The sequence below is a fragment of the Haliotis rubra genome, unplaced genomic scaffold (assembly GCF_003918875.1).
Source record: "Haliotis rubra isolate DU_JTF1 unplaced genomic scaffold, ASM391887v1 Scf1208, whole genome shotgun sequence".
Classification (NCBI taxonomy): domain Eukaryota; kingdom Metazoa; phylum Mollusca; class Gastropoda; order Lepetellida; family Haliotidae; genus Haliotis; species Haliotis rubra.
In genome coordinates, this window is record NW_025765124.1 from 65,500 (window position 1) to 90,768 (window position 25,269).

General features: G+C 40.1%; 1 protein-coding gene and 1 long non-coding RNA gene across 4 annotated transcripts; one reads left to right on the forward strand and one right to left on the reverse strand.

Annotated features, from left to right (window-relative positions):
• The first annotated feature begins 8,394 nt into the window (after positions 1 to 8,394).
• LOC124264660 lies at positions 8,395 to 24,713 on the forward strand. Of its 3 annotated transcripts, none has more exons than XM_046699415.1 (3): positions 8,395 to 8,853; positions 23,398 to 23,529; positions 24,312 to 24,713. In XM_046699415.1, the coding sequence occupies exons 1-3, from the start codon at positions 8,541 to 8,543 to the stop codon at positions 24,581 to 24,583; spliced, it is 717 nt and encodes a 238-aa protein (XP_046555371.1). In that variant the 5' UTR covers positions 8,395 to 8,540; the 3' UTR covers positions 24,584 to 24,713. The 3 variants fall into 3 exon arrangements, with proteins under 3 accessions (XP_046555371.1, XP_046555360.1, XP_046555354.1); XM_046699404.1 differs by lacking the exons at positions 23,398 to 23,529; positions 24,312 to 24,713 and adding exons at positions 10,253 to 10,384; positions 11,990 to 12,470 and having other exon boundaries at positions 8,405 to 8,853; XM_046699398.1 differs by lacking the exon at positions 8,395 to 8,853 and adding an exon at positions 16,715 to 17,279.
• LOC124264671 lies at positions 11,882 to 24,819 on the reverse strand. Its single transcript, XR_006895215.1, has 3 exons — positions 24,710 to 24,819; positions 12,829 to 12,833; positions 11,882 to 11,892 (listed from the first exon to the last, which is right to left on the reverse strand). It is a non-coding gene; the product is annotated as an uncharacterized LOC124264671 (long non-coding RNA).
• Between the last annotated feature and the right edge of the window lie 450 nt (positions 24,820 to 25,269).

Here is a 25,269-nt window from a genome sequence, read left to right on the forward strand (position 1 = left end):
TTCAGCAATCCGGGTTAGAATTGGTATTCAGCAATCCGGGTTGGGATTGGTCTTCAGCAATCCGGGTTAGAATTGGTCTTCATCAATCTGGGTAAGGATTGGTCTTCGGCAATCCGGGTTAGAATTGGTCTTCATTAATCCGGGTAAGGATTGGTCTTCAGCAATCCGGGATAGAATTGGTTTTCATTAATCCGGGTAAGGATTGGTCTTCAGCAATCCGGGTAAGGAATGGTCTTCATTACTTCGGGTAAGGACTGGTCTTCATCAATCCGGGTTAGAATTGGTATTCAGCAATCCGGGTTGGGATTAGAATTGGTCTTCAACAATCCGGGCTAGATTTGGTCTTCATTAATTCGGGTAAGGATTGGTCTTCAGCAATCCGGGTTAGAATTGGTCTTCATTAATCCGGGTTAGAATTGGTCTTCATTAATCCGGGTAAGATTGGTCTTCAGCAATCCGGGTTAGAATTGGTCTTCATTAATCCGGGTTGGGATTGGTCTTCAACAATCCGGGTAGAATTGGTCTTCATTAATCCGGGCAAGGATTGGTCTTCAACAATCCGGGTTAGAATTGGTATTCAGCAATTCAGGTTAGGATTGGTCTTCAACAATCTGGAATAGAATTGGTATTCAGCAATCCAGGTTATGAATTGGTCTTCATTAATCCGGGTTTAGAATTGGTATTCAGCAATCCGGGTTAATGATTGGTCTTCAGCAATCCGGGTTAGAATTGGTCTTCAGCAATCCGGGTTAGAATTGGTCTTCAGCAATCCGGGTTAGAATTGGTCTTCATTAATGCGGGTAAGGATTGGTCTTCCACAGTCCGGGTTAGAATTGGTCTTCATTAATCCGGGTAAGGATTGGTCTTCATTAATCCGGGTAAGGATTGGTCTTCAGCAATCCGGGTTAGAATTGGTCTTAGGCAATCCAGGTAAGGATTGGTCTTCATCAATCCGGGTTAGAATTGGTCTTCAACAATCCGGGTAAGGATTGTTCTTCAGCAATCCGGGATAGAATTGGTCTTCATTAATCCGGGTAAAGGATTGGTCTTCAACAATCAGGATAGAATTGGTCTTCAGCAATCCGGGTAAGGATTGTTCTTCATCAATCCGGGTTAGAATTGGTCTTCAGCAATTCGGGTTAGAATTGGTCTTCATTAATCCGGGTAAGGATTGGTCTTCATTAATCCGGGTAAGGATTGGTCTTCATCAATCCGGGTTAGAATTGGTCTTCAGCAATCCGGGTTAGAATTGGTCTTCAGCAATCCGGGTTAGAATTAGTCTTCAACAATTCGGGTTAGAATTGATCTTCATTAATCAGGTAAGGATTCAGATTGGTCTTCAGCAATCCAGGTTAGAATTGGTATTCAGCAATCCGGGTTGGGATTGCTCTTCATCAATCCGGGTAAGGATTCGGATTGGTCTTCAGCAATCCGGGTTAGAATTGGTATTCAGCAATCCGGGTTGGGATTGGTCTTCAGCAATCCGGGTTAGAATTGGTATTCAGCAATCCGGGTTAGAATTGGTCTTCAGCAATCCGGGTTAGAATTGGTATTCAGCAATCCGGGTAATGATTGGTCTTCAGCAATCCGGGTTATAATTGGTCTTCAGCAATCCGGGTAAGGATTCGTCTTCAGCAATCCGGGTTAGAATTGGTCTTCATTAATCCAGGTAGGATTGGTCTTCTTCAATCCGGGATATAATTGGTCTTCAATCAGTGGAATTGGTCTTCATTAATCCGGGTAGGATTCGTCTTCAGCAATCCGGGTTAGAATTGGTCTTCAGCAATCCTGGGTAAGGATTGGTCTCTGGCAATCCGGGTAGAGAATTGGTCTTCATTAATCCGGGTAAGGATTGGTCTTCAGCAATCGGGTTAGAATTGGTCTTCATTAATCCGGGTAAGGATTGGTCTTCAGCAATCCGGGTAAGGAATGGTCTTCATTACTTCGGGTAAGGACTGGTCTTCATCAATCCGGGTTAGAATTGGTATTCAGCAATCCGGGTTGGGATTGGTCTTCAGCAATCCGGGCTAGATTTGGTCTTCATTAATTCGGGTAAGGATTGGTCTTCATTAATCCGGGTTAGAATTGGTCTTCATTAATCCGGGTTAGAATTGGTCTTCATTAATCCGGGTAAGGATTGGTCTTCAGCAATCCGGGTTAGAATTGGTCTTCATTAATCCGGGTTGGGATTGGTCTTCAACAATCCGGGTTAGAATTGGTCTTCATTAATCCGGGTAAGGATTGGTCTTCAGCAATCCGGGTAAGGAATGGTCTTCATTACTTCGGGTAAGGACTGGTCTTCAGCAATCCGGGTTAGAATTGGTATTCAGCAATCCGGGATTGGATTGGTCTTCATTAATCCGGGTAAGGATTGGTCTTCAGCAATCCGGGATTGGTCTTCTTCAGCAATCCGGGTTAGAATTGGCATTCAGCAATCCGGGTTGGGATTGGTCTTCATCAATCCGGGTTAGAATTGGTCTTCAAGCAATCCGGGTTAGAATTGGTATTCAACAATCCGATTGGTTAGATTAGAATTGGTCTTCAAGCAATCCGGGTTAGGATTGGTCTTCCACAATCCGGGTTAGAATTGGTCTTCATTAATCCGGGTAAGGATTGGTCTTCATTAATCCGGGTAAGGATTGGTCTTCAGCAATCCGGGTTAGAATTGGTCTTAGGCAATCCGGGTAAGGATTGGCCTTCACCAATCCGGGATAGAATTGGTTTTCAGCAATCCTGGTAAGGATTGTTCTTCAGCAATCCGGGTAAGGATTGGTCTTCATTAATCCGGGTAAGGATTGGTCTTCAGCACTCCGGGTAAGGATTGGTCTTCAGCAATCCGGGTAAGGATTGTTCTTCATCAATCCGGGTTAGAATTGGTCTTCAGCAATTCGGGTTAGAATTGGTCTTCATTAATCCGGGTAAGGATTGGTCTTCATTAATCCGGGTAAGGATTGGTCTTCATCAATCCGGGTTAGAATTGGTCTTCAGCAATCCGGGTTAGAATTGGTCTTCAGCAATCCGGGTTAGAATTAGTCTTCAACAATTCGGTTTAGAATTGGTCTTCATTAATCCGGGTAAGGATTCGGATTGGTCTTCAGCAATCCAGGTTAGAATTGGTATTCAGCAATCTGGGTTGGGATTGCTCTTCAGCAATCCGAGTAAGGATTCGGATTGGTCTTCAGCAATCCGGGTTAGAATTGGTATTCAGCAATCCGGGTTGGGATTGGTCTTCAGCAATCCGGGTTAGAATTGGTATTCAGCAATCCGGGTTAGAATTGGTCTTCAGCAATCCGGGTTAGAATTGGTATTCAGCAATCCGGGTAATGATTGGTCTTCAGCAATCCGGGTTATAATTGGTCTTCAGCAATCCGGGTAAGGATTCGTCTTCAGCAATCCAGGTTAGAATTGGTCTTCATTAATCCAGGTAAGGATTGGTCTTCAGCAATCCGGGATATAATTGGTCTTCATTAATCCGGGTAAGGATTCGTCTTCAGCAATCCGGGTTAGAATTGGTCTTCATTAATCCAGGTAAGGATTGGTCTTGAGCAATCCGGGTTACAATTGGTCTTCAACAATCCGGCCGAGAATTGGTATTCATTAGTCCATTGGTATTCAGCAATCTGGGTTGGGATTGCTCTTCATCAATCCGGGTAAGGATTCGGATTGGTCTTCAGCAATCCGGGTTAGAATTGGTATTCAGCAATCCGGGTTGGGATTGGTCTTCAGCAATCCGGGATAGAATTGGTATTCAGCAATCCGGGTTAGAATTGGTCTTCATCAATCCGGGCTAGAATTGGTCTTCAGCAATCTGGGTAAGGATTGGTCTCTGGCAATCCGGGTTAGAATTGGTCTTCATTAATCCGGGTAAGGATTGGTCTTCAGCAATCCGGGATAGAATTGGTTTTCATTAATCCGGGTAAGGATTGGTCTTCAGCAATCCGGGTAAGGAATGGTCTTCATTACTTCGGGTAAGGACTGGTCTTCATCAATCCAGGTAAGGATTGGTCTTCCAATCAGGTTAGAATTGGTATTCAGCAATCCGGGTTGGGATTGGTCTTCAGCAATCCGGGCTAGATTTGGTCTTCATTAATTCGGGTAAGGATTGGTCTTCATTAATCCGGGTTAGAATTGGTCTTCATTAATCCGGGTTAGAATTGGTCTTCATTAATCCGGGTAAGGATTGGTCTTCAGCAATCCGGGTTAGAATTGGTCTTCATTAATCCGGGTTGGGATTGGTCTTCAACAATCCGGGTTAGAATTGGTCTTCATTAATCCGGGTAAGGATTGGTCTTCAGCAATCCGGGTAAGGAATGGTCTTCATTACTTCGGGTAAGGACTGGTCTTCAGCAATCCGGGTTAGAATTGGTATTCAGCAATCCGGGATTGGATTGGTCTTCATTAATCCGGGTAAGGATTCGGATTGGTCTTCAGCAATCCGGGTTAGAATTGGTATTCAGCAATCCGGGTTGGGATTGCTCTTCAGCAATCCGGGTTAGAATTGGTCTTCAGCAATCCGGGTTAGAATTTGTATTCAGCAATCCGGGTTGGGATTGGTCTTCAGCAATCCGGGTTAGAATTGGTCTTCAGCAATCCGTGTTAGAATTGGTATTCATCAATCCGGGTAAGGAGTGGTCTTCAGCAATCCGGGTTAGAATTGGTCTTCATTAATCCAGGTAAGGATTGGTCTTCAGCAATCCGGGTTAGAATTGGTCTTCAGCAATCCGGGTAAGGATTGGTCTTCAGCAATCCGGGTTAGAATTGGTCTTCATTAATCCGGGTAAGGATTGGTCTTCAGCAATCCGGGTTAGAATTGGTCTTCAGCAATCCGGGTTAGAATTGGTATTCATTAATCCGGGTAAGGATTGGTCTTCAGCAATCCGGGTTAGAATTGATCTTCAGCAATCCGTGTAAGGATTGGTCTTCATTAATCCGGGTAAGGATTGGTCTTCATCAATCCGCGTTAGAATTGGTCTTCAGCAATCCGGGTTGGGATTGGTCTTCAACAATCCGGGTTAGAATTGGTCTTCAGCAATCCGGGTTAGAATTGGTCTTCATTAATCAGGGTAAGGATTGGTCTTCATCAATCCGGGTTAGAATTGGTCTTCATTAATCCAGGTTAGAATTGGTCTTCATTAACCCTGGTAAGGATTGGTCTTGAACAATCCGGGTTAGAATTGGTCTTCATTAATCCGGGTTGGGATTGGTCTTCATTAATCCGGGTTAGGATTGATTTTGAGGAATCCGGTTTTTGGATTGGTCTTCAGCATTACATGCCAAGAGGCGATTCAGGTGGTCAGTCTCACTTACTTGATTGACACATGTCATAATAACTCAATTTCCGCAATTAATGCTGATGCCGTTGATCACTGGATTGTCTTGTCCAGACTCGATTATTTAGAGACCGCCGAAATATAGTTCTAATATTGCTGAGTGAGGCGTTGAACAACACACAAACAAACACTATCAATCTTAATCGATCAGAGTGAGTGAGTAAGTTTAGTTTTACACCGCACTCAGCAATATTCCAGCTATATGGCGGAGGTCTGTAAATAATCGAGTCTGGACCAAACAATCCAGCGATTAACAGCATGAGCATTGATCTACGCAGATGGAATACAATAACATGTGTCAACCAAGTCAGCGAGTCGCCTTTTGTGGCAAGCATGGGTTGCTGAAGACCTATTCTACCCCGGATCTTCACGGGTCTAATCGATCAGAGGAAATATGAATCAATACAAACCTGTAGTATAGGTTTTAAAAATTCAGTTATTGTCTTATTGAGACCGTTTGAAGAAGGAGTCGTCAGGTACCGTTACGTATCAATTATCTAGAGAGGAAAACAAAAGTGTCGATTATGCCAACACTGCTCTTGCCATAACACTTCATGTATTCGTGAAAGTAACGGAAGTGTTCACGATCCTCAACTGCCGAAGGTCCCGTATGCTTCTTGTACTCTAGAGATGTGGCACAATATATAATTCTTTTCCATCAACTTCTTGGTGTCTGAAACAGTACAGAGAAGGAGGAGACATACAAATCTAGATTTACGCGATTGAACATGGATGTCCATAGACATCTTCACCGTGTTGGTGGTAATTGAAAACACTGTATAAGATGGTTGTCATTTCTTTTGGGGGGGGCTGCTGTTGTTTAACAAGATGTTTCAATGATGACAATGAGACAAGAGAGATTCCATGAACTTTCCAACAATTAGCGTTCCTTTTCTGTGGAGTAATACTCTATTAGTTCCAGCCTTAAAAAGCTTGCTGTCTACATTTCCCATGCTTCTGTATAATTGAACATCCTCTTTCATCGATGATTTGAAAGTGCATCATACGAATCTGGCATCATTGTTGGTTGATCAACCTTTCAATTTTCGACACTTCAGTAACGCTTTCATGGTAGCGGGTGTAGGTCATTTCCAAATTTAACGCATTAGAGACAAACATGCTAGATGCAATTCGAATTTTGAGTTTGTATCATGTGTTAGTTTGGAATTTTTGTTAATTAGCGCCGCACTCAGCAATATTCCAGCGATATGGCAGCGGTCTGTAAATAATCGAGTCTGGACCAGACAATCCAGCAATTAACAGCATGAGCATCGATCTACGCAGGTGGAATAGGATAACATGTGTCAACCATGTCAGCGAGCCTGACAACCCGATCCCGTTAGTCGTCTCTTACGACAAGCATGTGTTTCTAAAGACCAATTATGATCGATGATATTCTAGTTGTTCTTACTTTCTTTCGTCCACAGGTTTTTCATACTCTGCGTTTATGTGACATGAATCTATAACTAGATAGTGCTGAGATAGTGCCGATGTGATTAAAACTCCTAACTACATCAGTCACTCAGATATGATAAATTTTGATTTCATGGCGCGTTTGCTATAGCCTCCAGGATAAAGGAATTGATCCACAGTAGTGTAGAAAGTTTGTATGTTATACAATAGGAAACCTTGAGCCACACTCTATGCAATGCGCTGATACGTAGTACAACAGATGACTGAACCAGTTAATTATCTATTCAAACTAACAAAGCAAAGCAAGTCTCAATGGGAATACATATGGTCGTGTCTACATGCATATCTGTAAAATCAATTCTGAGGCAATTGTCTGATTCCTGGAGTGTGTAAGGATGGTTGGGTAGGTTAATGGTTAAAGCGTCCACACGCCACGCTGAAGACCCGGGTTCGATTCTCCACATCGGTACAATGTCTGAAGTCCATCTGTGGTGTCCCCCACATGTGATATTGCTGGAATATTGCTAAAAGTGGCGTCAAACCCTGCTCACTCACTCAGTAAGGTCATGAGTGAGTGAGTGGGTGAATAACAGTTTATAGTCACATCCGCAGTATTTTAGTCATATCGTAACCAGAACTAGTTACAACTTCATAATAACTACACTAAAATGAGACATTCCTGTTGACAAAGGACAGTTCAACCAATTAAAATATCACAGAAACAAGAATTAAAACTAGCATAAATCTCTAAATGTGTACTTTTATCAGGACACTGCAGTATAAAAACGGGCTAAGTATTGTTGGCAACTAGGTCCCCATACTAGGGTCTTAAGGTCATGTCATGACGTTAACGTTTGTCAATCAGACAGTCCTGTGATTTACATCATGAGCATCCATCAATTTAGAAACGGTGACATGTGTCAAACAAGCCAACGAGCCAGACAACCCGATCTTGTTAGTTGTCACTAACAAGCAGGGGTTGCAGAAGATCAAAATCTCCCTGGGTTGGTGAACAAGACTAATGGCACTGATATTCCTCAGATGATAATAAAAAATCTTATACAGATGTGTGTGTGCGTGTGTGCGTGCGTGCGCGCGCGCGTGTGTGCATTCGAAACAGTTTGGTGAGCAGGATAAGATACTGTTCAATAAGAGCAGCATTTTTATTTTCTGTGTTTTTCATCAACGGCAAACCTTTCTATTTTTATTCCCGTCCACCCCCACCCCACCCCAGCCCCACACACATTCTTCATGTCATTTGTTCTGAATTATGTTTTGTTTCAATTTTTACCCCCAAATGGTGCCCAAATAGACATCCACATATTTAACGTTCTTAAAGGTGTACGAACAACCATGTGGGGATGAGGTTTTTGCAGTTTACATTTTACAAAATGATGATTAATTCTGACTACTTGCTGCCTTTGCCCATGTCGATAACCCTTGGTTGCCTGGTCCAGACTCAGTTCTTCACAGTCTTAATCAAACTCACCCTGTGCTTGTCCCAAGGCCCTGATAACACACGGAAAGAATCACTAAGTTCCAAATGTGCTATGACTACTTTACAGATGACTGGATCAATCAATAATGAATACAAACCAACGAAGCAAACCAAGTGATCTCCATGCAGACATTTGGTCGTGTCTGCATATGTATATGTAGAATCAATCGTGACAACATTGCATAGTTCCTCGAGTCTGCACATTGACAGGAGGTTGGCCACGTGAACGGATCAGTGTACCATTTAGAGACCGCGTGAACACGCTTAAGATTTATGCCACTAAACTTGATGACCAAATCATGGGAAAAAATGGCGTTTTCATCTTGATTCTATTTCTGCGAGTTTCGACAATTCAAGCCATTCCAGGTTGCGAGAATGTCAAATACTCTCATGTCATGACGTTTGACAATCGGCAGTTTTCAAGATGGTTGTTGTGGACAAAACCATCAGTGAATGGAAATGAATGTGCCGCCCTCTGTTATCTAGAGAAAACCTGCGTCACCTTTCAAGTTAACTCAGGAGGATCAGTCTGCAGAGGCTACGCCGTCGCCTTTAACGAGAACTCCGAAAGCGAATCAGCCCCCGGATATATGCTGTATGTATCGGAGAAAGGTAATTCATGCTATAAAACATATACGTGTCAGAGTATTACACAGAGTAGTATGATACATGTTTGCTTGTTTACACTTTTCTGGGACACGTGGACTCCTATAAAATGTCTTTTTGTATGATTGGTTTTCGGGATATTTGAAACATTGATGACATACTGTCTAGAGCAGGAGTGTCCCTTCGAAACATATTCAGTGACAATACTTAGATATGAAACATTACATGGCATGAAACCAACTGTCGGTATTATACTTCCATGATTTTTGGTAAGACGTAGACAGCCCACAATACGACGATGTGCCTATAAATAACCATTTAAAGATGAAGATTATTTCCTCGGAGGGTTTAATGTGAAATACGTCTCTCACTCCAACATAGACTGTTTTACTTAACGTTGAATAACATAGTTGGTATTCATTGCTTTGAAATATCTTAAGAAATAAACACATCGAATTGAAATAAAACAGATCTTCAATGTTGTTTTCCAAATTAAAATTACAAAGTACCTCCTCTTTCAGAGTTCGCACTGTTGTGATATATCCTAACGTATTTGTTCATTCCTGCCAATACATATATGTTCATTCTGAAGATTTACTTATCCAGTTCTGTGTATCAACTGAATCTGGATTAAGTGGAATTCGTGGGAAAGTCTATTAGATGCCAAATGAAGTAGTTTGAAATAGCGAGTATTTTATGCATTTCACCGATACTGTATAACAAATGGATACACGTCAGCCAGATGGCGAAGTAGTGCTTAGTAAATGATTTGGGACTTTTATGTGTTCATGACGACAAGGTGGTCTTCTATGGAAACGAGGGTAGTGCTAAATATATTGTAAAATACTTATCATTAGTATTTTCTTCTCCAATGACCTGAAGATATCCAGTGGCAAGCAACCACTTTGTAGACTAAGTAGCCAAGGTCCACATGCGAATTGCCCGAGGCCAAGGGGGTATGACGCTTGTGTTACGTAACTAACTTTATGTGTGCAGGTCTTATGATGTTAGTTTTGTGAGAAAAAAGTATCTAAATGTTTACCGCCCTGTTAACAATTAAAATATATATTCAGTTTGCGTCCTCCTAATAACAGTTTTTTCAGTGAAACTGTTAGAAAATGTCAAACCAACCTTGCTTTCTTAGACTGATGTGCCCATAAAGCATATATTCTTGTAATGAAGCTTTGCGTTTGTACTTTCTTGTAGTTCCCGTTGTCTCAGTATGTTCAGTAATCTTGACTCCTAATTTTACTTGTCAATTCAAACTTGTTTTAACTTTCACACGTTTTATGTGGCTACTCTTTAAACCTTTATATCGTACGTGTTGCAATAGATATTGGTTCATATTTATAAATACATTCAATGATAATCTCAGTTTTAATGGTATTTGTCATTGTTTTTTCAGCTCAAGGCTTTATTGGATCTTCGTGTCAGAACATCGCAGACTGTTACGTGGCAAGCTCCGTCTGTGTCAACTCCGAGTGCATGTGTGACCCTGGACTGGCATTCTCACCTCAACAAAAGGCTTGTGTTTCAAGTATGCATGAGATAAAATATTTGCGAATTTATTCGGAGCCCCCCATCAAAGTACGAATTTGCTACAAGTGGGTTTGTAAATCCGCTCTGTTTCCAACGACCAAAGGTCCATGTGAAATTATTTACGGACATACTCCTTTGTAAGCCGTTCACAAAGGGGTGCTTCCTGGTGGTTTTTATTTATTCTGTAAATTCTGACGTGCTGCATTTTAAATTTCCCACTCCCCTTCATCCGTCAGTTGGATGATTTGAATAATACCGTTTTATTAGTGTTCATAAGTATTAGGGGACAAATTATGCCTTTAACTGCACATTTTGATCTACTGATTTTGAATTCAAAATCAATTAGTTCTGCTTCAAATCTTTGAAGGGCATTTAGAAGTGGATTGCATTAGAAAAGCAAGATTTATGGATGTCAACTCCTTTATTGTGAATAACACGTTTCAGAGTGTATGCTTACTCCTTCATCAGGTGAAGGGTAGGGTAGGGAGTATGAGGGGGATATATATATATATACATACAACAACAACTGGCGCCAAAGGAAGCTTCAGGAAGCAATAGACATATGGAGCCAGCCAGCTATCAACCGTGATCAAGGGATCTACTTACCATGTGCTTGGGATTCACTTATCTAATACACTCACCTATGCCTATCACCACCTCTTCTGTCCACTGGCCTCGTGTTTGTTTACACAGTAAGGCTGTGTCACTGGCCTCCTTTTGTTTGCTCTTTACCCCTTCTATTACCACGCGTGTGTGTGTGTGTGTGTGTGTGTGTGTGTGTGTGCCCCCCTCATACTCCCTACCATTCATCTGATGAAGGAGTAAGCATACATTCCGAAGTGTCGTGTTATTCACAATAAATCTTCCTTTTCTTAGTTCTGCTTCTTTGTGAAGTCTGGGAGAAACCAAGCTGACGCTCTTGGTGGTTAAATAGGAAGTTTAACTTGCTTTTAGGATCGTAAAGCATCGAGAATACTGCTAGACATGCCAACGCCTTTCCAGTTACACAAAAAAGAAACGCATAAGCCATTTTAAAGAATTTATTGTGTTAGTTTAAGAGCAATTATTTCATGCAGCTTCAATGGTAAAAAGGTGAAAATTCACACGTCACGATTTTTGAAGAGTGTATAATTAAATCCAACAGAAGTGAGAGATGTAGTCCGAACCATTATGTTTGCAGAATGAGCTAGTTCAAGGCTGTTAGTCCAAACATAGTGGTAATCTCGAGTCGACCCGATCAGCACAGACATGGACACTAGAGGGTCGAATATATTTTATTAAGGAGACGAAAGGACTCTTGTCAGGTTGTTTTGGTGTGATTATATGCATTCAAAATTACATCATGAAATAGAGTGAGTACCTCCTGGACCATAATGGAGTTTGGACGACTGTCTTGTGCGGAACAACCAAATTATTGCTGGGTGATGGATGAACAAAAGCTGAAAATTATTGGCGGGCTTCTGTTCAGTGTACAAACTATTCTTTCATCATCAACCTTCAACCAGTCTTTAACTGACATTCATCTGACTTCATTTTAAGTACCCTAATCCCCAACTTGTGCATCATGTCACAGAAATATACAACATAACTAATTTGTTTGCAGGTTGTACAGAGTACGGTCCTCATTACACTACAATCCGTGGCTACTATATCGGCAACAACAACATGGCTACCTACACCGGGGTGACTGAACAACAGTGCATGGACCACTGCACCAATCATGTCGCCTTTGTCTGCGTGTCAGCTGATAGGCGTGCCTCTGACGGGAGATGTGACCTCACCACCCAAACTCTCATGACTGTTGCCGCATCAAACTACAGAATAGAAACGGATCGTACTATTATTGCCCAGTTTTCCCGAGATTGCAAAGCCTGATCCGACCATGTTAAACTACTCCAAATCTCCTCTGTATTTGTTTACTTGAAACCATTAGTCAGAAGCTACAGTCCTCACTTTGTAATTGACAATATAACATACACTGTAAATGCACTCGAGTTCCAAACAAACGGATCGGTGGAGTAGCCCAGTGGTTAAAGCATTCACTCGCCACGCCGAAGACCCGAGTTCGATTCCATACATTGGTACAATATCTGAAGCATTTATGGTGTCCCCGGTCGTGATATTGCTGGGCTATTGCTAAAAGCGGCATAAAACTAAACTCACTCACTCCAAACATACATTGCAATATTAAACAAATCAGTATTCTTGATGAGATCCCGGAGGTGATCTGACCAGACCAGACCAGACCCAACCTGCGACCAGGTATCCTGGTATTTTGTTCACAGAATGAACCAATCAACTGTAATCAGGCGTTTTGTTATACCGAAATTCACTTATGTTTATGCGGCTTATGTTAATGCGGCCTTTCATGCAGTCTCTTCATCTTCACAGTAACCTTGAACTGTTAAATCATTAAGGCCCAGCGTAATTGTATTCTGCAACATAAGCTTATACTCATCGCTTGACAGGTCAACACCCACAGCGTGACGAGTCAATATTCGACGACAACATGAATCATGTGATGTGGGGTTTAAATGGATGGTTGGATAAGCCTAGGAAATTGGAAGATACTTACTGGAGATATACCAACGTTTTGTTCAACATTCCAAATGGTCAGAGCCGTCATTAGTACTGGTTTTGCCTTTGCAGTAGAAGTTCCTGATGGTGTTTTCTGTGGATTACCGTCCTGTTTTAGCTTATGACTTCATAAGAATCAATTTATGTCGGACATTGTTGGTGTTTTTCAGTGACTTTCAGTGGTTCAGCTAATGTAGATTTTACTTCTTTGGATTATATCAGAATCAATATCCATAGATACATCTTTTCTTCATGTGCCTACTTGTTATATGCTTACTTAGTACAGGCATTACTTGAACCGTTCCCATGTTTATAAATCATACTAAAGAGTTGGTCCAATTATTACACTGCGTTATTAGACTGAGTGTTGATGCATCACTGTTGTTGTTGACATTGTCATTATATGGTTACATCACTGCTGAATACACTAGTATTGTTCAGTGGATATACTTGAATTGGAAATAATTCGTTTGTGGTATCGACGTATCTATTTATTTTCTGTTATAACTTAGCTATTGGTCCTCAATTGTATCTTCAATATATATTAGCTTTCATCCAAAGCTGGTTAGCATTGTCCTATGAATACATTTACCCAAGTAAATGGTCCTGGTTAATTCTGTATGCTGCCAGATTACCCACGTCTAAGTTTGTGTGAATGTTACTAATTACAACACACTTTCTTTGAATGGCGGACCAACAATTCTATGTATTATCAAGTTATAACGGTCATAAGTACTTTTCCGGTTGTACACTTGCTTTCACACAAAATGTCTTTTTATTGTGAACATATATATTGAGCAGGCCAGAAGGCTTCTCTATGAGTAAATTTCCATTCATATCAGAAATTGTCGTCTGTACTTTCTTATAATAGTATATATTAGTTATCATAAACAAAACAGGTTGGAAATGTAACCAATCTCAACAAAACTAGAATCGATTTTCCGACGACTAGAGTCCCCCACAAACTTCTTTTTTCATTCAGAGGCCAGGGGGATGCGCTTGGATATAGCATGGTTCTGGTTCTGACACAACTATGTTCCTAATTCCTTGGAATACAAAGTTCTGTTATTTATTCTGTTTGTGTCGTCACAAAGTCTACCCATGAAGATCCGGGTTGGAACTGGTCTTCAGTAACCAAAATTGCCGTTAGAGGCGACTTACGGGATGGGGTGGTCAGGTTTGCTGACTTAAGTGACCCATGTCAAGGCATCCCAATTGCGTAGAACAATGCTCATGATGTTGATCACTGGATTTTCTGGTGCAGACTCGGCTATTTACAGACCGCCGCCATATAGCTGGAATATTGCTGACCGTGGAGTAAAACTAAACACACCCACTCATCCAAAGTCAACACTTTCTTTACAATGCATTATACCACCTTTGCTTTGAAAGAATTTGTCATAATAGTGGTGGACCATTTGTCCTCTTTAAATATCTATATTTTAATATGTTCACCCAATCCAGTATTGTTGTAAGCGGATTAGGAAATATTAACATACTCATAAACAAATTTGAAAAATGCCAAATAATGCATTTTCCACAAAACAAGGGCAAACAAAAGCAAGCAAGCATATGATATTGGAGGCGAAGCAAATACTCAAGTTATTATACTTGGTCAACCCAAAGCTCTAATTAGTAGAGACAACACAATAATATTGGTATTATTTAATGAACTACTTACAACAGGGATAAGGCAACAACACTTTCCTGTGGGAGATGATTCATTACATTTCTGTAGCTGCAGACCATGCCTCAGCCATACACGTATTCATATTTCGGTTTTAAGGCAGGCATATTAGAGTGCCCTATTATTAGACTCCATATCAAGTACACACCTTCCATAGGGTATGAAATAGAGGTTATTGATCAGCCTGGCTTTGCGCTGCTGGATACACGTAATTATTTTGCCAAGTAGTGAACTGATTAATAATGATGTAGCTTAAGGTGACTTGATGCCGGTTCTCTTCACCATCTATTATCTTTTATGGCTTTTTCTGACTTTCATTGTTACAGCAGTAATGTCAATCATTGGAGTGTCTAGTCAAAACTTAATCGTTACAGATCGCATTATATGTGGACAATAGCTGAGTTAAAGAACCAATAAACATACAACAAGGCTTCTGTAAATGCATAAACAGGATCCAATGTTGATTTGTACAAAGTTAGAAAACTCCATTATTCGTCCCCATGTTGTGTAAAGATATAACTCTGTCAAAAAAGAAACGCAACCCCTGTATTTTAGAGATTTTGATCTGAAGTTTTAGGACGACACGGCATTTTTATTATTTAAGACAGAAGTCTGAAATTTGGCAGAATAATAACCCAGATGGGCATGTTTAAAATTGTTATTTCAAAAGTCATCTCACAGACACCAGTTTGTCACCAGGGGGGGCGTCTTTCTCAGTATCTCGTATGAGCACCACGAGCTGCAATCACTGCACGGCATCTCCTTGGACAAGAACGGATAAGACGCCGGATTCTTTCCTGGGGAATGGCTCTCCACTCCTCCTGCAGTGCAACGGCGAGCTGTTGCAGCGTCTGTGGCGGCGGCTGACGTTGACGTACGCGTCGATCCAGAGTATCCCACAGGTGTTCAATAGGGTTGAGGTCTGGTGATTTAGAGGGCCATGGCAAGACATTGACGTTGGAATTCTGCAGAAAGTTCATTGTTGCACGTGCAGTATGAGGCCGGGCGTTGTCCCGTTGAAAAATCTGTGTCTGTTGGTCAATAATCGGGAGAAGGTGAAGCTCTAACACGTGGTTGATGTAACGTTGGGCTGTCAGGTTCCCTGGAACGATCACCAAGTCTGATTTCTGGTTGTATGAGATGGTTCCCCAAACCATGACGCTTTCTCCGCCAAATCTGTCCACCTGTCGGACGCAGATGGGCGCAAAACGTTTATGACGTCTCCTATACAGACGCTGTCTTCCGTCGTGACGTTGCAAAAGAAAACGTGATTCATCAGAAAACCAGATGCGCCTCCAGTTTTGTAAAGTCCGTATCCTTACGTTGTTGCACCACCTGAGTCGTCGGCGTCGATGTAGGGGGCGTAGTACAGGTCCAACAACTGGTCTACAGGCACGTAAACCCGCTTCTTTCAGACGGTTCCTAATCGTTTGAGCTGACACTCTCCTCAAACCTGGTATTTGTGTGGCAGTCACGGTTGGTAGGGCATGCCGATTACGCAGGTGATGGACCCGGATGTACCGATCTTGAAGGGGGGTCGTGATTCTTGGCCTTCCACTTCTCGGGCGATCGTTGGTCAAATTGAAGTTGTTGTAGCGGCTCCAAAGTCGGGATATCGTTGTTTTGTGAACATTTAGGTGCCGTGCAACAGTTCCAAAACTTTCTCCGGCTTGAACACGACCAATGGCGATATTTCGGTCGGCAGCACTCAATCGTGGCATTTTTAACACAGCTTTTCGGCGACAAATGAATGAATATAATACGAAAGCACATGGGCTTTTATACACCCCTACATTAACTGCCATTTTCATGATTTGCATGTGTTTTTTTTTTGTGCGAAGTCACCATGAGGGTCATTTCATGCGTTGTGACGGAATAAGCAATAAAATACACTTATGCGTACAAATGCAGTTGTTTGGATGGTACTGTTCATTAATTACGTGTATAATTTCAGTACATTCGAATAAAATTTAGTTTGGAAGCAATAACTTCATTCAAACGAATTTTTCATATCTGAGGACAGGGGTTGCGTTTCTTTTTTGACAGAGTTTATTATTTCTTAGGCCTAATGTGTATTGATATTTATTTCACAGTTGAATGCAGCACTAAATAATGAATGCAGCGTACAAATGAAAGGAAATTATGCTAATAGAAAAATACAATCTGCATAATGTGTTTTTGTAGAATCAATTCTTACGCACAGCATGCTTCCCGGAGTCTGCAGATTGACCATGTGAACAGATCAGTGTTCCATTTGGAGACCGTGTGAGTACGCTGAAGATACATTCCACTAAACTCGATGTACAAATCATGGAAAAAACTTGCATTTTCATCCTGATTCTATTTCTGCGATTGTCAAAAGATAGAATTCAAGCCACTCAAGCTTGCGAGAATGTCAAATACTCTCATGTCATGACGTTTGACAATCGGCAGTTTTCAAGATGGTTGTTGTGGACAAAATCATCAGTGAATAGAAATGAATGTGGCACCTTCTGTCTCCAAGAGAAAACCTGCGTCACCTTTCAAGTGAACTCAGGAGGATCAGTCTGTAGAGGCTACGCCGTCGCCTTTAACGAGAACTCCGAAAGCGAATCAGCCCCGGGATGTATGCTGTATGTATCGGAGAAAGGTAATTCATGTTATGAAACATATACGTGTCAGAGTATTACACAAAGTAGTATGATATATGTTTGCTTGTTTACACTTTTCTGGGACACGTGGACTCCTATAAAATGTCTTTTTGTATGTTTGGTTTTCGTGATATTTGAAACATTGATGATATCCTGTCTGGCAGGATTGCCACTTAGAAACATACTCAGTGACACTGAGACTTTATTTAGATATGAAAAATTACACGGCTTGAAATCAACCCCCGGTATTATACTTCCACGATTGGTGGTAAGACGTAAACAGCCCACAATGCGTCGATGCTGGTCATGCAATTAGCCAGTTACCCATAAGTAACCATTGTAAAGTGCAGAATATATCATTGAAGGGACTAATGAAAAAAAAGGCTACCCTCCCAATAAACTGTTTTCCTGAATGTTGAATAAAATATTTGGTGTCAGTTCCTTTGAAATGTCTTTAAGAAATAAACACATCAACTTCAGATGAAACAGATCTTGGATATTGTTTTCTCAAATTATAAAATTTCAGATTTTGTAATTTTGTGATATTTCCTTGTATACATAGTATTCTTTGTACGGAAATGCCCTGTACTTAAATGTCTTGTACGGAAATGTACAATCAGTAGCAACTGTACACAAGGACAAATATATCAAATATCTTTCTGCTTCTTGGCTTATCTTAAAACTTGGTTAAAATTCATCTCTGATAGATGCTAGCGTATTTGTTCATTCCTGCTGTACATATTTATGTCTCCCCCCGAAGGGTCGGGAGACACATTGCTTTTGGTTGAGTTTCCGTCGGCGTTGGCGTCGGCCTCGTCGTTCCCATTGTTTCTGGAACATAACTCTAAAACTACTTCAAAGTCTTCACCAAATTTGGTACACTGCCTCTCCATATCATTTAGATGTGCCTTTGGGGGCTTTGAACTTTTCTTTCAATTTTTTTTTCTGTTTCAATGGTAACAAATTTGGACTTGGTCTTTTTGAAGGGTTGGTTTAAGCAAGCACACCTCTTCATCTCTGTTTTGTGAGCCCTTTTTGCAGCTTATTGATAAGGCATACCGAAGATCTGGTGTTGTTATATGCTGCTACAGTTTCCATGATATCACCTATCTTGTTCTTTATTCGATTCCAGTGAAAAAGTTACATCCATAACTAAATGTGATAAAATTTGATTTTGATTTCAGCATTTGTTGAGATTTTTTCTTGACTAGAAACAACTCTGTCACTGAAAAACAACATGCATTTCGAAAAAGAATCAGTTAGAATTCTGAATGTGCTGTAAAGTATAACTGTTGAGGTGTTGATTTACGATAAGCAAGTAATTTCAATTGAATATAAAAATATTAACTCATTAAGCCCGAGAGCCAATTCACTACTCAACACCTGGAACCCCTTGCTGATTGCCCGACTCATGTGCTGAGACTAATTAGTAGTAATAACACCTGATTTCCCTGGCAGGTTTCGGGGATGACAGGAAACTGTCTAGTCGTACAAACAAGTCCTGATTGTTTAATTGTGTCGCACTATGAAAGAAAGCAAGCGTGAATACATATCATGTAATCGAACGTTTTATGTTATTTTATTGCTATAGTTTCTCTTGTAGACCTTTGGCGGCTTGTACATTTATATTTTATCAACATATGCATGTATTCTTTGTATATAAGAGATGAGACATACATAAACAATTCTCTCTCTCATATCATTGTGTGAAGTTTAATTTTACAAAACATCTATGACAATGACATACTGTAAAGAAGAAGTTACTTACATACTTCATAGTCTTCAACGAAATTAGCGTTTTTGCCGATACATTTCTAGTGTATACGGATTATTTTAAGGAAAGTGTTATTACACTTTTCTGTGACTAACATAGAGCACATTCATAGCATGACATTTTGTTGCATCTAGATTCAATGCAGAAAACATACGTGACCATACAAACATACATATACAAAATGAATATTACATATTCCTTGCATAGACAAGTGACTCTATACTGAATTATTATATTGTATAAACCTGCAGTTGAATTCCCCCAAATATTTATGAAGGTGGGTGTGCCTATATTTATACTGAATGCAAACGAGGTTCACAAGATAACAGATGTGCATGTATGCATAAACGTTACAGAGAGGGGCGTGACTCCATAAAGCAAGCTGTCCAATGATATAATAGCTTATCTGTTTAGTTTACACTTGTCACTGGACAAATCTTTCAACAAGGGCGTAACTACATATGCATTCTACCGGAGGCTGTTATATTTTAAGGTCGAAAGAGGTCTTCAGTTATCTCATTACTGTTTTCTGATTGAATGATTATACGCATGTGTATCGATACCGTAACTGATATACTATCCATCTTTTATTGACGATGGATCGATAGAGACTGAGTTCATTGATACACGTGATAATTACACCGGATTTGATAATTGCAGAGATCAAATACAAACGTTTTACACAATGCTCATGTAAATTGCATAGAAAACTGACAATTCAAATCAACATGAAACTTTCAACAGCTTGAACAAAAATGCTTGAAATACCTTTGGATGGTTTACATGTATTAATTCATTATATTACTTCTGTGTATGTCTAAGAATTTTTTGAATTACCAACTTACTGTGTTTTGTAACAAACGTAGTAAAAGATGTCATTGTTGTAATGACACTGTAATGTATATATATTCGATGCAACGGCGCGACTTGTCACTTTATATTCGACAAGGTAACATTATCAACTTCAGATTATTGAAAATAAATAGTTACAAAGTTGAAGCTGAAGAAAATATAATCTTCAGTAACCGCTAAACAATTACATCTAATTCAATCAATTTGCATAAGAAGTATTTTAGGTGGTATCCTCTTTTGCCAGTCGGGCAATTTGTTTATTTAAAGAGTAAGAGGATTATGAGGCATGGTCGACTGGGTTTGTTTGTTTAACGGCCTTCACCAGTAGAGGGAAAGATTTAGTATCCATTCCCATTGAAGAGTACCAGACACTGACATCTGTAAACACATCATAATGTGTTCATTTGCCAAACGCTGTATAAGCCTATGATAATGATTAGCAATTGCTATCAAAACACTTTAAATACTTCTTCTGATTGACACTAACGGTAGCATCTCTCATAAGAAAAGCTAATATTTGCTCAGTACTACTAAATTGGTTGAAATAATAGGTACATTGCGATTTTTAAAAGTACGACACACATGTGCCTATCTCGCTGCCTAAGAGGTGCTTTCTGTTGTTGCACGTGTGCGTCTCTCGCTGTGAGGAGTTCATTAATTTGTCGAACATGTGCGTCTCTCGGCCTTAATGAGTTAAATGAAGACTTTACAAACATGCTATTTATCAACTGAATCCAGGTTAAGTGGCATTCATGGGAAAGTCTATTAGATGCCATATGAAGTAGTTTTAACCAGTATTTTATGCATTTCACCGATACTGTATAACAAATGGATACCCTCTACATCCCCCAGAAGCCATTACAATGGGATGCTTTTACCAAGATAATGCTTTCATTCAATATACTGTAACCTTTCTACCATTTCAATTTTGTATCCAATCTCATTCCGCATACATAAAGATTGCCTTAATGTAGCTGAATTGATGCATAGTGCGGTGTCAATTAACACACTTGGCTTGTGCACTGGCCTGAAAATACCTTGTGTTGATGCAAGTGAAGGTATGGGTGATTGTGACTGAGAGTGTGTTAATATTAAAAGTCACTTCACTCAGCAGTATCATGTCTAAAACAAGAGTTGAATTTTAAAAACTTGTCAACACAGGGCAGTAAAAAGCACTAGAAGGTCAAGTGTTTAAATGAAAAACTAGTTTGTAAATCTAAAACGTTCTTACTATTAATACAATACAATATTAAAACAGGCTGTAGATCGCAACAACTGAAGGTAGATCATCATACTAGGGACCATGGGGACTTACAGTGCTTCTACTATCTGCATGAACCCTAGCTTACGTTCCCTCTCGGGGTAACAATCATTTTGCGCAGCTTGGACCCGCTTTGAAGGTATTGCCTCTAACAGCCAAAGTGATTAATTCATTCTAACAAATTGGAAGAGAAGATATGAGCAGGATTTTCCTGCAGCCTAATCTGCAATATCATGGTCATGGCACCAAAATGTTACGATCGGGGCTCTTTCAATCGTGAGCTATGTCGGGGGGTGCTTATTAATAACTAAACTCTTTGTGTATATGTTGCTGGTTTGTTGAAGCAACGGAACACTCCAATAATTAAAACGATTGCAGATTTAATTCATTATTAATCGATCAGATCAGCCTTAATGTAGCTGGATTGATGCACAGTGTGGTGTTAGTTAACACATTTGGCTTGTGCACTGGCCTGAAAATACCTTGTGTTGATGCAAGTGAAGGTATCAGTGAGTGTGACTGAGTGTGTTAATATTAAAACTCACTCCTCCAATATCTTAGCAGTACCACCTCTAATATATAGAGAATACTAAACGATGTCCCGTGTAATACCATATTTATGAAACGAGTGAATGGTTTGGTACCTAACGAGCGAAATCGAGTTAGATATTACTACCATTCACGAGTATCATAGATATGGTATTACACGTGACATCGTTAAGTATTGTTTATATTGCTCACCCAACATTACCAAAATAATATCGAGCAAAGTACTTCTTTCCTAAGAATTCAACGAGTGTGATTGACTCTGCTTTCCACGAGTCAAGGTAGGTCTAATACTGTTGTGACAGAGGTATTAGTATTGTGACGTCATAACTGTAAAACACTTTGACATTGTAAAATTATTAAACAGTGATATCTTTCACGGATGAGTATGAAAAGTTCTAAATACATGATAGATATAGAATTGAATTTGAAAAAAATTGTCAACAGTCATTTTACGTTACTATGACCCCCTTTGAAGGTATTGCCTCTAACAGTCAAGGTTACTAATTCATTCTAACAAATTAAAAGTGAAGATATGAGCCAAATTTTCCTGCAGCCTAATCTGTAAGATCATGCTCATGGCACCAAAGGGTTAACATCGGGGCTCATTCAGTCGTGAGATATGTCAATAACTAAACTCTTTGTGTATATGTTGCTGGTCTGTGGAAACAATGGAACACTCCAGTAATTAAAAGGATGGCAGATTTAATTCATTATTGATAGATCAGATCAGGCATAACATAGCAATAACAATAATATACTATGACATACTATGACAAAGGACTATTGGGAATCGTGATGTCTTCTTCCTTAGTATATGCCCTTCTTTTCACCCTAAAACTAACTATCCTTTTCTTCTCGAGTAGACTGGTTCATGAATCTCAGGAAAGTGGAACCTTCACATTTCAGATACATTTTCAAAAGAAAACATTCTCTGATAAGTGTTTGGTTACCTCAGCAAGAAAAGTGCAGACTGAAAAACGGTGGTATACAGCCATCAGTCTGTGGTACGCCCGTTTATCTGCCGTCCGTTTTCCTTTTCCATAGCTGAACTTCAAAAGCGTTGAATATGTCTTCTTAAAAATTTTAAACACGTCAGCCAAATGGGGAAGTAGTGCTGATTAAATTATTTGGGACTTTTATGTGTTCATGACGACAAGGTGGTCTTCTATGGAAACGAGGAAAATATATTGGAAAATACTTATCTTTAGTATGTTGTTCTCCTATGATCTGCAGATATCCAGTGGCAAGTAACAATTTTGTAGTCTAAGTAGCCAAGGTCCACATGCAAATTGATTGAGGCCAAGGGGATATGACTCTTGTGTTAGGTACCTTACTTGATGTGTGCAGGTCTTATTGTGTTAGCTTTGTGAAAAGAAAAATTATATATACAGTTTACGTCCTGCTAATAATATTTTTTTCAGTGAAGTGTCAAACCCACCTTGCTTTCTTAGACTGGTGCCCATAAAGCATTTATTCTTCTAATGAAGCTTTGCGTGTGTAATCAGATTTATGTATTCTTGTAGTTCCCGTTGTCTCAGTATGTTCAGTAATCTTGACTCCTATGAGGTTACTCTTTTCAACCTTTATGTCGTAGGTGTTGCAACGGATATTGGTTCATATCTATAAATACATTCAATGATAATCTCAGTTTTAATTGTATTTTTCGTTGTTGTTTTTTCAGCTCAAGGCTTTATTGGATCTTCGTGTCAGAACAACGCAGACTGTTACGTGGCAAGCTCCGTCTGTGTCAACTCCGAGTGCATGTGTGACCCCGGACTGGGGTTCTCACCTCAACACGAGTCTTGTGTTTCGAGTATGCATGAGATAATATCTTTTCTGGTTCATATTTGCAGCAATTGTGCTTGAAAATCTCTTTGTTTCCAATGGCCAAATGATGCCACAAACCAACCATGTCCTTAGCCTACACACGGTGATAACGGTGTTAGGATCTACATCGAAACGTCGCAACTACTACTGCAACAAAGAAGTTGTCTATCCATGAAAAGTGTTCCACTTCATCATACCAGCTTCTAAATGCCACTTAAGGAAGTTATGCGTTTTGGGGTTTTTTTGTTTCTTTTTCTTTTTCCTTTTTTGATGAGTGTATAATGAAATCCAACAGAAGTGAAAGATATAGTCCAAACAGTCACCATTATGTTTGCAGAATGAGCTAATTCATGAGAGTTAGTCCCACAACAGGTGGTAAACTGCACAACAGGTGGTGTCGACATGCATGGGCAGTGACACTGAAGGGTCGATTTTATTTTATTAAGGAGACGAAAGGATTCTTGTGAGGTTGTTTCGGTGTGATTATTTGCATTCAAAATTACGAAACGAAATTAGAATAGAGCGAGCAGCTTGTGGTGTCTTCTGAAAATATGTTTTTCTGTGTAATTGTTTATTACGATTATCTCGATGGGTGGACAAATGTTGAAAATTAATGGTGGGCTACTTTTCAATGTAGATACTATTCCTTCATCATCAACTTTCAACCAGTCTTTAACTGACATTCATCTGACTTCATTTTAAGTACCCTAATCCCCCATCTTGTGCATCATGTCACAGAAATCTACAACATAACTAATTTGTTTGCAGGTTGTACAGAGTACGGTCCTCATTACACTACAATACGTGGCTACTTTATAAAGGCAAACAACATGGCTACCTACACCGGGGTGACTGAACAACAGTGCATGGACCACTGCACCAATCACGTCGCCTTTGTCTGCGTGTCAGCTGATAGGCGTGCCTCTGACGGGAGATGTGACCTCACCACCCAAACTCTCATGACTGTTGCCGCATCAAACTACAGAATAGAAACGGATCGTACAATTATTGCCCACTTTTCCCGAGATTGCAAAGCGTGATCCGACCATGTAAAACTACTCTCAGTTCCCTCTGTGATTGTTTAATTAAACCATTAATCAGGAGCAATAGTCAACACTTTGTAGCTGACGATACAAAATACTCTCAAAATACCCTCAAGTTCAAACAAGCGGGGCAGTAGGGTACATAAGTGGTCAAAGCGTTCGCTCGTCACGCCGAAGACCCGGGTTCAATTCCCCACATGGGTACAATGTGTGAAGCCCATTTCTGATGTCCCACGCCATGAAAATGCTCGAATATTGCTAAAAGCGACGTAAAACCAAACTCACAACTCACTCCAAGCAAACATCGCAATACTATACAAGTCATTACTCGTGATAGGTCAACATGAAGAAACAAGGACCCGCAGTCCCAATCCCTGACGTGATCTGATCTGGTAAGACCAGACCACACAGGCGGCTACGTCCGTGTCTCCAAGTATTTTGTTCACAGATTGAAATAATCATCACTACTCATGATCAGGCGTTTTGTTATACCGAAATTCATTTCAAGTTTATGTGGCCTTTCACCCATTAACATGGAACTGTAAAGCGTTAGGGCACGACTATTCTGCAACAAGTCAATACTCATAACCTGACAGGTCAACAAAGCGTAACGAGTCAATATTCAAAGACAACTTGAGTCATGCGACTGTGGGGTGTAAATGGATTGTTGGATTAGCCTGTGA

What these genes read in the sequence shown, in the direction of transcription:
- LOC124264660 (XM_046699398.1), top strand. Translation starts at nt 16,961, where the DNA reads ATGGAAAAAACTTGCATTTTCATCCTGATTCTATTTCTGCGATTGTCA. An exon ending in GCTGTATGTATCGGAGAAAG is followed by an intron (nt 17,280 to 23,397) that starts GTAATTCATGTT and finishes TTGTTTTTTCAG; the next exon opens with CTCAAGGCTTTATTGGATCT. An exon ending in ACACGAGTCTTGTGTTTCGA is followed by an intron (nt 23,530 to 24,311) that starts GTATGCATGAGA and finishes ATTTGTTTGCAG; the next exon opens with GTTGTACAGAGTACGGTCCT.